The sequence below is a fragment of the Gorilla gorilla genome, chromosome X (assembly GCF_029281585.2).
Source record: "Gorilla gorilla gorilla isolate KB3781 chromosome X, NHGRI_mGorGor1-v2.1_pri, whole genome shotgun sequence".
NCBI lineage: Eukaryota > Metazoa > Chordata > Mammalia > Primates > Hominidae > Gorilla > Gorilla gorilla.
Window position 1 is genome coordinate 90,871,564 of NC_073247.2, and position 16,668 is coordinate 90,888,231.

Genomic DNA, 16,668 nt, shown 5'->3' on the forward strand with positions numbered 1-16,668 from the left:
CTGGCTATGAATGGCTTTTGATTGTTTCCCAATAATTTATCTACCCTTAAAAATCAAAGATTTGTCACCCGTAAAATTATTCTAAAGAACATGATGCATGTTCTGAGTGTAATTCTAAAAGAGAATTCCAAAAATTGAAATACACATATAGACCTTCAAAGTGACAAGTTAGGACAGACAAACTCATTTGGATTCTTGCTTTTTAATAAATTTATTATTTACATAAAATATTATCACTGTGGGGAATCCCATGTCCTAAAAGTTTCAACTCACTTATGAAATATAGAAAGTACTAAGTGTGTGTGGTGTGTAGGATGTGTTTCTTGGGTAACTTTTCTCAGATTTAGAGGTTCCAAATGAAGATTACTACTCATTGTCTCAGGCTAAAGAGATTTCATGAAGATGTATACCTTGGTGTGGTATATGGAATGTGATGATAGCATAACTACAGAGGTTTTCAGAGTTAAATAATTCAGGTAAATAGAGCAAGGAAATAGGCAAAGCACAAGTTAAATCAGAATAATATTATGGAGAAGGTCAGACAAACTCAGTAGAAGTCTAAATAGAAGGCAGTGAAGAGAGAAGGGAAGAATTAAAGAGTACTTCAGAGTTGAAACATTGAGCTATTGGTGGTATCAGTGATGTTCCTAATGTTAGGAAGGGCAGGGCAATAGGAGTGTCTCAGTTTTAGATAAATTTCCATTTAAGATTGCTAGCTATTTGTTTTAACCTTCCTTGATCCCATCTGGAAAAGCTTGTCTAAATTACAGATAAATAGATAGTTAAGTAGGTAAGTAGACTAGAGGCCTATCACAGAACAAATGATGAAAGTACATAACCACTTGATGGTCATTTTAAAATAAAAATAACCAGAAATTGCATATTTGTAATTAAACTGTTACTGATATAATTGCTGAAACAAACAATTGGCTTTCCAAACTGGTCAGAGTTATGTTTCTAATCTCTTTGCACCTGACAAGTACTCAGGTTGGTAGGTACACCGAAGGGGCATCTGAACTCAAGCTATTTGCCATGACGTAGAGGTAAACATCATTACCCTAACACTTGTTTAAATTTTACAAAGAAAACAGGCAAAAAATACATTGAACTTGATTTAAATCAATCTCAAGAATTGGCTAGTTGCTTAGTTTTCACTCTAATGAAATAAAATCATAAAAAATTGCAAATAACATTTATTAACAATTCTTTTATTTATGGTCATAAGTTATGGTTTAGAAATACTGTCTCTGTTTAGATTTTCACACCATACATTTAAGGGAAGGAAGTTAGAAATAAATAGCAAGCCAATGCTTAACTTACATATAAAGTCACCCTAGCCCAAATTAATTCCATAGGGCCACTGGTGTTCAGGAGTCTAGCCTTACTCTCTGAGTACATAATGACGTAGGGGGTAAACAATTAGCCCATGGCACAAATAAAAGGGAGCAAACCAGCAGGTAAATTTAATTTAAAATATTACTTTTTCTCAACTGTAGTTTTGGAGGCCAGTGTCTGTTCAACATATTTTTGGGTACTTGCCAAGTCCTTTAGCTATGGTGGGCAGGGACTTGTCATTTCCTGCCATATGAAGGCAGCAGGCTATGATAGGGAAAATAAAAATAGCACTACATTGCCACAAAGAAGTGTGGTCTACTCCATTCTGGTGCGTGTGTGTGGAGAGGAGGTGATGCTTTTTCTTCAACTGACTTGCTTTCATTTTTACTTTCTTTGATTGTAATCCAATGTGGCTGCATAAATGTATTTCCAAAAGAGTTGAGATTTTTAAATGAGGCAATGACTGTGTTTTGAGTTGTGTACTCTGCCTTAGCTCATGGATTGCAGATAAAGACGGTAATTTTCTAGTTGGATGATTTTTTTAAAGGTTAAATGGACATGAAGCTAGAGGGGTCATTGTTGCTGCAAAGGGGGTGGTTTATTTTGCTTGTTATTAAAGTTATTTCAGTTTGCTTCACAAACACTTAAGTGAACACATTGTGATTATTTGGGGGAAACCATGCAGGAAATCCTAATCAGTTCAATGGGCAGTGTTCAAAGCACTTATTTTTATCCATTGGCAGGTGACCAGTAAGGAAGAGCAAATTTCCTGGCAGATAGGCTTGAGGGGAGAGGAGAGACAAGGGTGTAAAGAAAAAAAATCTGAATGCATTTATCAGTTTAAAAAAAAGGTTTTAAAAAAGTGTCTTTGAAAGTTTCAAATGTAAATGTTTTTCAGTGGCCAATATCAATAAGTAAAACAATAGCTAAAAATTACTAAATATGCCTTTAGATTTTATAACTTGAATGGCCTTTAAATGCTCTACTGCAAAGATGATACAGAAATGGACAATTTAAAATAATGATTCTGTAAACATACAAGGACAGATGTAGTATCTGTTTAGCAGGTGTTTCTTAAAGATCTACTAATGGACATTTAGTAAAAGTCTATTCTAATTGTTGCGAGGAATGCATAAATTAATAGGACAGTGTCCCTACTCTCAAAGAGATTAGAATCTAGTGGTTGTGTAGACAACTATCTATACCATCAAAGAGGTTGAACCATATCAGGCTATGGCACAGGTACATGCAACATGCTATGGGAATTTAAAGGAAGAAGGGCCAATTCCAATGTAAATGATTCAAGGAAGATTTATGGGAAGAAATTAGATAATCAAAATTCTCCTATTAGGAATTTTCCCACCCATCAAGGTGAGAAAGTGTTGCTGGGAAGCTGGAAAATAAGGATGTTCAAGTTAAAGTCAGACAGAGACATCGAGGTACATGCTGTGTGCTAGAACAGTCTGGCATGGTGGAAGCCTAGGGCACTTGAAAGGGTGCAGTAATAAATCAGGCTAGAAGGCAGAACAAGGCTTAGAATATTAGGTTTTTTAGGCCATTGCAGTGTGGACACTTGAAAGATTTTACACAACTTAATAAGATAGTTCAACCTTTATCTGATAAAGGCAACTGCAGAAATATGTCAGTCTAAAATAAGAAAGTCTTTCTATTTAACATATTAAAAAGGAAGTAGGGCGATTGTCAAAATTTTATAAAAAGAGAAAATATGAATTTGTTTTTGCCTTCTGAAATACTGCTGAGTGTTACTGATATTATGCTGAAAAGGTCCAGAAAGTTTACTTTTGCCAGCAGGATATTTACTAGTCTATTAATTTTACGTAGGAGACAACACTGTGTCCTTTGAGTTAACCCAGAATGGAAGTCCATAGTCTTTCTGCAAGAACATCTGGAAAGATCGGGAAGAAGGGATTTTTCTCAGTTTCCTAGATTATTTGTAACTCAAACTGTAGACTACAAGAAAAGAAGGGATAATATATTTCTGTTTTTAAAGCCAAAAAACAAAAGCAGACATTGACCTGCTAGTCCTCCTTCCATTAGATCCCAATATCAAATTGTGTTACTTTTTATCCTATGAAATAAGGAGTCACCAAAAATGAGCCAAATATTGCAAATAATGTAAATTACTGAAAATTTATTTAATAACAAAATATTATGCAGTGAACACAAATATGTAACATTCCATTCAAATATTGTCCATGCATTAAGCTCTAGGGCCTCACATGATCTCAGGCAAGACTTGGGATGAAGTCTGCTGTCCTTTAGGACACTTTATACATCTCGTACAGGAGAGCAAAATGTGTGGCTCTTTGTGAATCTAGTACCTTAAAGATTACTGTGGGAAGAACAGAGGGAGCCATATGAAATGGCCCTATATGAATGGTTTTCACCACTTTCTTCCAATCAATATATATGATGCCATCTGAGAAAAATGTGACAACAGTACTGATGAGGACCTACATTATTATTTGATGTTCGATATTTCATACTTGGGGCATCCTTATTATAGACTTAGAGTAGAGTGAGCTCCAAATGAATATGTCATTACCTGGGTACTTGGATCATGGGTACAATAGATGTGCCACAAGCCTTTAAGGTTAATCTAGGAATCTCTCCCCGCCCCCACCACACCCCTATGCCTTCCTTTGGAGATAGTTCCAAGGTACCACCTACTACTCTAACATTTTACAATTATAGCTGTGTTCTCAAATGTAGTAGCTTACAAAAGAAAAAGACCACGCAGGAGATGCATTAGAAATTATGTGTCACTTTCTGCTTCCACCAAAACCAGGTGGCTTGTGCCAGACACAGAGTTGTCATCACTGGTGGAAGATTACTTAAAGAGTCCAGCCATCTTTATTTTTAATGACACTCCAGTGTCACTAACCAGAAGGCTATTTCTGAGAGCCACAGGTTGCCAAAATGCTTGGTTTGTTTCTACTAATCAGGAGGGTTATGCTACTGGAAGGAGAAATATAGGCCCACAATACTGGTTCTTTGCATGTCGTTACTGCTCAATGACCATGGAGGCTTATTTTCTGAATTGAGGGATAAAATAAATTCTTCCAAAGTCTTGCCTAATTGATGATATCCACTGTAAAGGCATAGGAAAAATAGTAGAAAATTGAGAAATAACGAACCAGAATCCTGTTTAGTAGGAGTAGCAGAGGAAACATGCTACGAAGATCCAGAAAATTAATTCAAGTCTAGCAAAAGATAAAACTGTGCCACCAGGGGAGGCTTATTTTCAATCATCTGGAATAATAGTGGTCAATGTTTTGCACCTCCCACCCATACCTCCCTCAAAACTTAATCTAAGGACAGAGTCTAGTGTCTGTCATTTAAAATGCAAGAATGAGACACCTGTATTTTAAATTAATCGTGTAGTTATTGAGACATAAAATGTTTCATGGGCATTTTTTTTGTGTAATTACTGAAAGCTCCATGTGCGCTTTTTAGAGTAATTACTGAGAGGCCAACAATTCGTTTTTGTCACTTGTATTTTAATATTTAAATTTTTAAATTTTAAATCATTTTCATTAGGATTCTTTCTCAAAGTTTCTGAAAACCCTAATGTCTGCTTAGAGGCTTCCGTATTTTTGTTGTTGTTGCTATTTAAAATGAAATGCTATAGATTTTGGACAATGTATAGTGAAGAAAATGGCTCCCAAATATAAGTAAAGCACAGGTAAACGTGGAGGAACACAACGAAGCACTAAGACAAAAAAAAAAAAAAAAAAAAGCTGATATAGTAACTGAGCTTAAAGGCCAAGGATGCAAAAGCTCTGGGATCTACTGGGATGTACTGTATATGCTCCAGAAATTCTCAGTTTGTGTGAAGTACTGACATTTCCAGGGAAAGCTTGCCAAGTTTAAGTTCCTGGGCCCCATCTTTAAAGGTGTGAGTCTGGCATTTGCAGCCTAAACTCTATAGGACAAAAGAAAAAAGGAAATTGGGCCCAAACCAAGTGGGAAAGAATATTTACCTTCCTTCTTCTTAAAATAAGGATTTTCGGTCCCTTAAAATCACACCATACAGGGTAGCCACCTATACCAACAATTCTGGCCAGAACCTGGAGTGAGGCCTTGATAACTGGTTTTATTTTCCATTCCATGCTTGGTCTTTCTACCAGACCCCATAAGGTTGGTTTACTCCTCCCTTTTCACAGGCTATTAATCGTGTGGAGTAGTGGATAGGGCACACTCTCTAGGAGAAAACTGCAAGAGGACTGCAAAAAAGTGAAAGGGGCCAGAAGGGTCTGATTATCTTGGACCTTAGTTTATTTTATGTAAGCTTGGAAGCCCATAACTTTCCTTTAAAAAATCCTATTTCTTGTCCAAATGTTCATGTTTTCTCTGAGACACAAGGTGAACATTCAGAAAAGCTGGAGGAAAATCCCCACAGCCCTGTCAGCACCGAGAACAGGAAACATACAGCTTTCCCACTGTAACATACTAACTTGTGATCTTCTCATCACTTCTACTAAGTGGAAATATTTGAAATTTAATGTATAAAATGGAACTTTGTAAAATTGTGACTTGTCTCTTAAGAGTTGGAGTACACACACCTAGAGTGCTAAAAACAGAAGACACTGATAGCCAGCCAGATATTTGGCTACATGTAATCCTAAACTGTCTGCTCAGTGTTTTATAGTATCCATCAAAAGTGATTTAATATTTTCACTAGTCTTTTAACCATGTATAGATAAACAAGGTGTGCGAACCACTATGAATCACAAGTTAAACAGTAGTCAACAAAATGGAGCTGTATAAAATTGTTTGCAAAAGACCATAGTATATATAAACTTAAAGGGATCTTTTTTTTTCTTTTTTCTTTTTTCTTTTTTTTTTTTTTTGAGACGTGTCTCACTCTGTCGCCAGGCTGGAGTGCAGTGGCTCGATCTCGGCTCATTGAAATCTCTGCCTCCCGGGTTCAAGCGATTCTCCTGCCTCAGTGTCCCAAGTAGCTGGGATTACAGGCGTGTGCCACCACACCCAGCTAATTTTTGTATTTTTAGTAGAGATGGGGTTTCACTATGTTGGCCAGGATGGTCTCAATCCTGACCCCATGATCCGCCAGACTCGGCCTCCCAAAGTGCTGGGATTACAGGTGTGAGCCACTGCGCCCGGCCTAAAGGGTTCTTCTTACCACACTAGGCTATGGTTTAGATCTAAACTTACATCTAAGCTTAGTTGAATCTAACTGAGTTTCGTCTACATGCAAAGTAACTGTGCACTTTGGAGGTGGAAGATTATAATGGTCATGAAAACACTGTCTTTGCTGGCAAGCTGCTCACAATTTTCTGGAATGAATAAGAAAGGGACATATTTCTGACACAAATAAACTGCTTTGGGAGTTCACAGGTAGGTATAATCACAACTAGGCAAGAGATCACAAAAACCTCATGAAGAAGGCAGCATTTTAAGATAGTGGCCCTGGAGGACAGGCAGGATTTCAACAGGTAAAGATGGGATAGAACAATTTAAGCAGAGAGAAAGTCAAAAACACAGGCAATGAAGACAGGAAAACGCAGTGAATTCCTGCAAAAACTTCAGTTTGGTTATGTAGCTTAACAAAATAACTGAATTGGTTTTGGTATTGCCCTTTATCACTCAATGAAGATTCTCAGATTTTAAGGCTCTCCAATTTGGTTATCTGTGATGCTTGTTAAAATGTAGATCCTTTGGCTCCACTCTTTGACAAATAAGTTTCAGTTGTCCGTCTGGGAATACACATTTTTAATAAGCACTCCAATTAGCCCAGGTGCCAAATTTTGAGAAACCCTGCCTAAGTAAAAGGAGAATAATAAAAATAGACCCTGAGAGGCAAAAGCAGTGTAAGAATACGCAGCCTAACTTTTTTTTTTTTTTTCCAATGGATGGTAGGGGCAGGGAAGCGAATAGTAGCTAAGGTCTTGTTAATTTCAGTACAGGTTGAATAGCCCGTGAGGTCCTCAATACCAATTGGTTTGCCCTATTCTCCAGAATATGGAATGATCACAAATTAAGAAATCTGAGAAAAGGCAATATGACTGGTAATGTGAGACTGAGTGACAACCTTCCTGCTGTCTCCAAGTAATTAAAAGAGCACTTCTCAGAGCAGAGACACAGAATGCAGTCTGATTAAGAGGAAATGGCTTTCAGATCTCAGTAGAGAAATTTAGACTTAGCTAAGTAAAATAACTTCCTGGCAAAAAGGCAATGTTCACAATAACTGCATTGTCTGTCTACACATATGTGTTTCCTCTCTTCATGAAATTGACCTTTGAGGGAACTCATAGAAGATGTTGAAGCTAAGATAAATTGGGAGCCTGGTTCAAAGTGACATCCAGGAGCGCCTCTCTTTAAAATTTATTTATTTAAAAAAAGTGATAGAATACTCAGTAGGGCAAAACCGGTGAATTTCCTAGGGGAACTAACCAGGCAAATACTTTTCAAAGCATTTTATTACTTTGAAGATTTTCAAAAGTAAAAATGAAGCCCTGAGATTTGCCTGTGTGATGATCAGAATTAGGAAGAAATTGTTCTTTTCTCTTCTGTCCAGAAGTTGGGATTACTCATGTGTCATAATGGTACAATTGCCTTTGATATACGTGCACACAGCTGTTCAGTCTAACAACATTTGCAGTCACTTGCAGCACACTAGGTCTGCTTTTTCTGGGCTTAATAAAGTGTGCACCTAACCAGAACTGTAATATAAAGTTGAATTTTGAGAAAGTGGTTGCTTATTACCTGTGATGGGATGGTTTCTGGACAGGGCTTCACACCCCAGATGGCATCTTTACTTGCAATTAGTGTCTCAAAGACCACCATTAGAAATTAGGCAATTTAAGCTGGGCACAATCCCAACACTTTGGGATGCTGAGACAGGAGCATCTTTTAAAGCCAGGAGGTGGAGAGAAATTTGGGCAACAAAGCAAGACCCCAATCTCTACAAAATTGTTTTTTGATTAGCTGTCACAGTAGTATGCACCTGTTGTCCCAGCTACTTGGGAGGCTGAGGTGAGAGGATCGCTTGAGCCCAAGAGTTCCAGGCTGCAGTGAGTTAGGATCGTGTAACTGCACTCCAACCCAGGAGATAAGACAGAGCTGTCTTGTCTCTTAAGACTGTCTCTTAAGAACAACAACAAAAAAAGGAATTAAGTAATTTGATAATCTAGTATTTTTAATCATTCATTTTATTTAGTTAAAACCCAGGTGCACATTTTGAAGGGAGAAAGTTTTAAGGTGCTATCAACCACCATCTTAATAGATAATGAAGCTTGCATATAGTAGGTCTCAGCAAAATGATACAAAAAGCCATTTCTAATATTCATTTGAATGAGACTTCACCTGGCCAAGCAACCAGAGACCTAATATTGCTGGAAAATACTTTTGAAACATAAGTACAACTAAGTAAAACTTCAGATTTGGATGAACATATACATATTCATAAATAAAAAACAATAACTTCCCATAAGAACTCCATATGAAATAGTTTCTCACTTACATATGGCTGAAAAATTAGCATGCTGAATTCAGGCAATCAATTCCCTTTCTCTCTACTTTTTTCCTCGTACCAAGAAAGTAAGTACAATTGAGGAAGTACAGTATACTGAAGAAAAAAAAAATCTGCCCAAGGAGCTTGGCATTTCCTTCCAATAAGTGTCTCATTTAAAATTGGAGTCTGTTTCAGTCCCTGTTAAAATATGGATTTTTTCTTGTGAAAGGACAATCTCAAAGAAAAGTGGTATTATTTACAGTTGTGCTTCACTGTTTTTTATAACACTGTCTTTCTATGTCTTCCTTACCTGAGAAATCTCGGGTATTTAATCTCTTCAATCCAAAGGCATATTATGAATCACTCATCAAGCCTTTTAAGTAAACTGAGCATCATATCTTTGAATAAAACGTGCTGTTTCACTTACCATGAAATTGAAGTAAAATAATAATAACAATTTGTTCAGGGGCTCAATGACGCACACTTCAAACCACATGGATTTGATCATTCAAAGCAGGATGTTTCATAATTCCCATTTCATTTTTGTTCTTCCCACACATATCTTTAAAGTTAGTTAAGTCCGCCTAGATTTCAGCAGCCTTGAGGCAACTATCCAGGCCCCTAAGCTAAAATTTACTTACCTCAGAATAAAGGTCATAGACCCAGCTGAGTCAACTTTCTATGGATTTTGATTCTCTGCTCTGGTGCTACATCTGTTGTCTCAGGTAATTAAGAGGTGACTAAATGACTCCTGTAAATGGAATTATTTAAAGAGAAGCTGGTTGTCCACTTATTTTTAGACGTATAGGAATGATTTGGATCAAATGATGGTTCAAGGACAAATGCTGGGCTGGCTATTTCAAAACCAAATGGAGAGCTTTGAAAAGATACAAACTGCATACTGTACCCCATGAGTACTCAATCAGAATCTCTGGAGGAAACACCCAGAAGCTCGTATTTTAATTTTTAACCTTCCCCAGATGATTCAGACAATCAGTAAGGTTAGTAAAGCAGTAGTCCAAATCATAGCTTCTCAAATGTTAATACGCAGAAGAATCATCTGAGTTCACTGTTAAAACGCAGATCTTGATGCATCAGGTCCAGGGTCACGCCTGAGATTTTGAATTTGTAACAAGCTCCCAAGTGTCATTTGTTCATGAATTTTGAGTAACAAGGGGCTAGATTACTTCTCATGTTCTTTCAAGCTATGTTTTTCTGTGATATAAAGTGCCTTGTAGAAACTGCAGCATATACCCTTCCCTTACTTAAGAATTTTTTCATTCAAACTAGAATATTTTTCTGAACACAGGCTTTTTTTTTTTTCAAAGCTGGGCCAGGAAATAATTGACTTATTTTCTTTTGCTTGCAGCTCTGCCTTTGTTTCCTACTTTTTAGCTTTTGACATATAGCTGAAAAAGTCCCAGAAAGCTGATCTTTCCAAGTTAATCATCCCTGAAGAGTGGCGGACTCATTGTGCACTAAAGCAATCCTTTCTTCTATGTGAGCCAAAAAAAAGAAAAACGGCCTGCCAGACACCTGTAAAGAGAAGGCTATCGTCATATAGGAATTTGAGGAACTGCTATATGGTACATTCCTTTTCCAAATGGGAGAGAATAAGCTCTCATGATGTCCCAGAGGGCCTTAAAATAAACAAGAGGGGAAATTGTAACAGCTTGTCATCTGTGCTTGTACACTAGACTTCCATGTAGTTACTCTAGACAAATCTAAATCAAAAATGCAGATCGTTCTTTGAAAAATCCCCAAATCATACGTAGAGACTCAGACAGATGTGGTAAAAAGAGGAAGGTTATTTTATACTTCGTATCTCCAACCCACTGGCAATCAATCTTCTGGAAGGAACAGCAGTTGATTGTGAATTTAGTTTTGAACCACCATTAGGCAAAGATAGTTTCTCTAGAGAGAATCATGCCTGCTAATTACACGTGTACCGGGCCAGATGGAGACAATACAGATTTTCGATACTTTATTTATGCAGTGACATACACTGTCATTCTTGTGCCAGGTCTCATAGGGAATATATTAGCCCTGTGGGTATTCTATGGTTATATGAAAGAAACAAAACGAGCTGTGATATTTATGATAAACTTAGCCATTGCTGACTTACTACAAGTTCTTTCCTTGCCACTGAGGATCTTCTACTACTTGAATCATGACTGGCCGTTTGGGCCTGGTCTCTGCATGTTCTGTTTCTACCTGAAGTATGTCAACATGTATGCAAGCATCTACTTCTTGGTCTGCATCAGTGTGCGACGATTTTGGTTTCTCATGTACCCCTTTCGCTTCCATGACTGCAAACAGAAATATGACCTGTACATCAGCATTGCTGGCTGGCTGATCATCTGCCTTGCCTGTGTACTCTTTCCACTCCTCAGAACCAGTGATGATACCCCTGGCAATAGGACCAAATGCTTTGTGGATCTTCCTACCAGGAATGTCAACCTGGCCCAGTCCGTTGTTATGATGACCATTGGCGAGTTGATTGGGTTTGTAACTCCACTTCTGATTGTCCTATATTGTACCTGGAAGACGGTTTTATCACTGCAAGATAAATATCCCATGGCCCAAGATCTTGGAGAGAAACAGAAAGCCTTGAAGATGATTCTAACCTGTGCAGGGGTATTCCTAATTTGCTTTGCACCTTATCATTTCAGTTTTCCTTTAGATTTCCTGGTGAAGTCCAATGAAATTAAAAGCTGCCTAGCCAGAAGGGTGATTCTAATATTTCATTCTGTGGCATTGTGTCTTGCTAGTCTGAATTCATGTCTTGACCCAGTCATATACTACTTTTCCACTAATGAGTTCCGAAGACGGCTTTCAAGACAAGATTTGCATGACAGCATCCAACTCCATGCAAAATCCTTTGTGAGTAACCATACAGCTTCCACCATGACACCTGAATTATGCTAAAACAAAAAACCAAACTGAATGTGACCTGAAATGCAAGTACATCAGAACATATCTGCAATACCCAAGCCACAGGGAAGAACTTGCAAAACAACACAGCTTTTCAATTCTGCTCTATCTTACTGCTATGGGGAATTCACTTCTTCAAAGCAGGACCTATTTGGAGCATTACGATCCACCATTACTGATGTTGACATGTCCATGTAGTAATTTTTCATCAAGTCTGTAAATCTTAAAATATCAAATTTCTGTGACATCCTATAAACATATGCACTCAACTGTAGTCAGTACTTTTACCTGTGAACCTCAGGCACAAAAAGATTATTAACTTGGAGTCACCATAAACATTTAGTTTTGTTGCAACAGATACTGAGTCTTTATGTTCAGAGGAAATGTAAGTGTCTTTTTATATTAGTAATCACAGTTTACATGCCATTTTCATATGTTTGGTTATATTTTAGTGGGATAGATGATATATTACCCTGTGTAAAGAAAATGTAAACATAAGATCATTTTTATCTCTCAAGTGTGATTACTCTTCAGAGTTTGAAGACTAAAATAGCTATTTTCTTCATTTTTGTGTCAACATGAAACATCATTTGTCACACCTGTTCACAGAGTGAAAATCTGAACTCAGGCCTCTGGCATATTTAAACTAAGAACAATATACATATTTACATACGATAACCCTCTGTGACTGGAAAAGATGCCGTGTTGCATCTACCTAGGACAGGTAGTTTGACTGTCAAAGTCCATACAAGGTGACTCAATTGGGCTCTAGGCCTAGGAGAAAGCAGAAAGGTGACAATCACAATTCTGCTCTCTTACACTTTTTCTAAAGAACACTTCTGGAGATGTATGGACCCGCCTAGTAGAGGAAGTTTTTATCATGTTTCTAGAGATACATTGAGGTAATGTTGACAGGTTCCTGCACTTTCTGAGCCTATGGAAGAAGTAGTGCACTAATGAATCATTAAACCTAGGCCAGAGTGAAAAGATGAAGCAAAGTTGGGTAATCTTTTTAAAATTCTCATCACATTGTATTTCTTATTCTAATACAAGGACACTTAGCTTAGACTGCCAAGTTACTTACACAAGCCAGAGTAAGTCTCTCTGCCCCATCATTGCATACATATTACAGTCAGACACATGGACCCTAGAATCCACATTGATTTTTTTTGGTCTAGCTTTGCCCCAGACATACCATTCTAAAGCCTCCAAAGCCTAGCTCTTAGCAGCTGGGGAAGGCAATTATTTCACCTCTTGAAAAATGCATAGAAGATTAATTTGGTCAGCCTTTGGCAACCAATGGCCAATGACTTGCCTACTACCTGTTTGGTACTATTGTGTGGGAAACAGACCCAGGATATTAGTCGTAATTAAACCTTAGGTTGTAAGTATTAGAATATTTTGAAACATGTTTTAGCAAAAAGCTCTAACTTTAAGAAAGTTCTACTTAAAATCTGTGTGCTGTATAATGAAGATACCTTCTACTTCTCACAGAAGGAATGTAGAACCCAATCAAAGGCTTTATCATATTTAGAGGAAAGGGGTTGTTTTAGGCATACAGTTATGATACTAATACATTAGGGGAAAACTGGTGACATCAAAATGAATTCTAATATCTAGACTGATGGAAAGTTTTCTAAAGTTTTCTTTGGACAAGTGTTGATTTTACACATATGTTGTTATTAAGATAATACCCTATTAGAAGACTGACTTTGTGCTGCTAGCAAGTGTATCTATGTGTCTCCTAACTATTCATTGTAAGGTATATGTTTTGATGTGTTAAATAAGTTTTCAATAAGTGTTAAACTGTATTTTAAATAGGGCATCTATAACTGTGTCTTGTCTCTTTGCTTTAAAGTGTCTTTTGTTTGACTATAATTTCGTGTTGCAGTAGGATTGCAAGTAATAATTTTGTGGAATTGTGAAATAACTGTGGGTACTTTTAATGTGAGAGTCTTGTCTATAGTATTTGTGCTTAGTATTTTCTAGATTAGCATGAATTACACTTCCTAAGGTCACTTTGGAAGATGATTGATTTGATTTAATTAACATATTGATTTCACTTTGACTATATATTTTTTTAAAGAGAAAGGGAAATATTTTCAGGAGATGTTTGACCTTCTTAGATGAATGGTTGAGGGTAGGGCCCATTTGTTAGGCAGCCCATTTACATCATTCCAAAAAAGGACCAGTATTCAGTGTTATGCTGCTTAGCTGAGGACACCCTTTTTCCCCAGGCCTGGCCATCTACGTTTGTATTCAGTGCTCTGATTTACTTTATTCGCCCCTTATCCCATCAATGTTTTGTCTTCTGCTTGATTCCCTTGCTCTCCCAGGCAGCAACCTGATCAATTCATTCACACCATGGTGCTAATAGCTAATGTTAGGTTCATATTAATTTACCCAGGAATATCTGAATTCCAGGCTTTAGGACTAGGCATTAAACCAAAGTGGTGACTTTCAATGGAGGGCTAATACATACTGAAGCAGACAGACTGGAGGGAAAGATATTTTGAATAAAGTGGGTCCCACAGCACTGCCTTTCATATTGCATACAGTAAGCAAACACCTACTTTGGTTACCATAATGGGAATGCTGACTTTTAAGAAATTAAGAAATGTATCCATGAACATGGCTATCAGTTTCTCAGATGTCTGCTCATCTTCTTTTCATTTTGCCTCTCTCCTTTCCTATGTTGGGCCTGATTTTCAGGGGAAAGTCTAAACTAGTAGCTTACTAATTTAGGAGTACTGGTGCAGCTACGATCCAGACAGCAGCCTGTTCTCTGAGCTTCTCCATTCCATGGCTTATCCAGACTTCTCATTTATCACTCTCTGGGTTCTATGAAATTGTGGTGCAAAGAGTAAACACCCTCAACCATAGTAATGTATACTTCAAGATAAATAATTCCACCTTTCCTATATAAAGTTGTTGAATTTTGATTCAAAAATGTGTAAGTACTCCAATAAGAAAAACTTTGAATATGTAGTAATTTCTATGTAAAAATATTGTTATTATTATTATATTCAAATGGTTTATATGTTTTCATTGTCACTCAGTTAAGCAGCCAATTCTATTAGCTGGTAATTCCACAAAGAGAAGCCATCTGCCCCAGGAGCAACAGACCAAGCTGCCTTGGTCTAAGAGGGTGCATCTGTGGAACTCTTGCGCAACTTACATTTTATGTCACCTTTTGATTTTACTCCCAAGATACTGTGAAAATGTTGCACTTGGAATTTATTTATGGCTATAACTTATAATATTCATTTTAATAATAAAGATTGTCTTTGTAATTACATAGAAATTTTCTGCCTCCAGAAGTCAATGTGTACTTAGTCACTTCTTTCAACACACCGATAGACTTGATGATCTTTGTTAGTGTTCTCACATGCATGGATAAAAGTCCCCTAAGACTCTATTCTCACTTTTTCTCTCTTTGAGAGGTGCAGTCTATTCTCGAAAGGAAAGACAAACCACACCCCCAAATGTACCCCACTCTTGCCACTCACTCTGTCCATAGATAGACGTTTTACTATTCATATTCTGCTAAAAATTATTCCCCATCTTCACTGTGGACCAAGTTTATTAGAACTACTTAAAGCTCTATATTTGTAATGATGGAACAGAGAGAATCTTTTCTTCTTAGTCTTAAGGGTTGTTAAGATGTGGCAGTCTGATTTTTTCTCTGGATTGTCAGGGGAAAATAAAAACTCATCTTCTACTGTCCCCCTCTGCTCTTCTCAAAACAGATCCACTTAAATAAAAAAAAAAGGGTGAAGTCAGGAAAATTGTCTCTGACCCTTCCCTCAGCCTGGCTCTCTTTCTTCTATTTCAGTAACTCCCTCATCATCTTACCTATGTCCCTAGCACTTTCAGGACCCCAAATATCTTCTATAATAACCAAATTTTTAGGAATTATACATTTTGGCTGTGGCAAAAATATTTTCCTAGGAAGTGGTGAAGGGTTTCCCAAGGAAGAATTTTTGATGCTTTGGTAAACCTAAATAAAATAATGGGATATAGATACCAGACATGCCCTATGCTTCAAATGCCCTCACGTTTTATAGAGACCTCTTCTGTGCCCTCCTAAAGTCCATCCAGAAACAACTTCACTGTCTTTACCACCATATTTTGATGGAGTGGTGGAGGTAAGGGAGGAGGGAGTGAGAGATAAACTCTCAAGCAAATGTGGCTATTTTCACTTGCTTATTTCTCGGTTATTAAAGGATGTGGTATGGGGAGGGGGAGAGCAAATTGTAATTTTACTGAACTTCACAGACCATTTCCTCTTCTTCAGAACTTATTCAGCCTTAACCACTACTTGATTTTGCCAAATAACTCAAGTAATAGAAATATGCCAATACTCTATTTTTTCTATTGTTTGGGGAATAATTATCTTCATCCTACTTCTTACTGCAATGCATATCTTCGGATTCAGCTACAGGCATAGCCCTATTCAAAGCCTTCCATTTGCCTTCTTGTATCTCTTCAAAGAATAATAGAACAACTGCTCCACAGGGAAGGCTGTCATTAGGCCTGCCCTTCTGACTCCAGCATTTACTTTTATTGCAGGAGCTCTTGAAGTTTGATTCTGGCCCATAATAGTGAGATTTTTCGGACTTTTCTAAACAATGTTGAGTATCTACAACTTGTAAGAAGACTTGTAGCATTCATTATCTTTTAAAACGCTACTCTAATAAGAGGACAAAAATAAACAAAAAGAGTTTGAAGAAATGATGGTTCAAGTTATGGCATTGGCGTAGAAGCATAGAGGAAGTAGTCATACTATAAATTACCCACATTGTCTTTGCATAAAGTAAAACCCATAATAACAGCTTAAAAATATTCTGAAATCACATTACTGCCCTCTGTCATTAAACGAGTTTAACTTTTTTACTAAA

The 16,668-nt window shown here is 37.2% G+C and overlaps 1 protein-coding gene across 1 annotated transcript in view; it reads left to right on the forward strand.

Moving 5' to 3' along the window:
- GPR174 (G protein-coupled receptor 174) overlaps nt 1–15,071 on the forward strand; it is a 30,627-nt gene extending 15,556 nt beyond the window's left edge. The window contains exon 3 of the mRNA XM_055376941.2: nt 10,203–15,071. Within this exon, the coding sequence (XP_055232916.1) occupies nt 10,760–11,761 (1,002 nt within the window). The 5' untranslated portion in view covers nt 10,203–10,759 and the 3' untranslated portion in view covers nt 11,762–15,071. The remainder of the gene's footprint in view (nt 1–10,202) is intronic.
- The last annotated feature ends 1,597 nt before the right edge of the window (nt 15,072–16,668 follow it).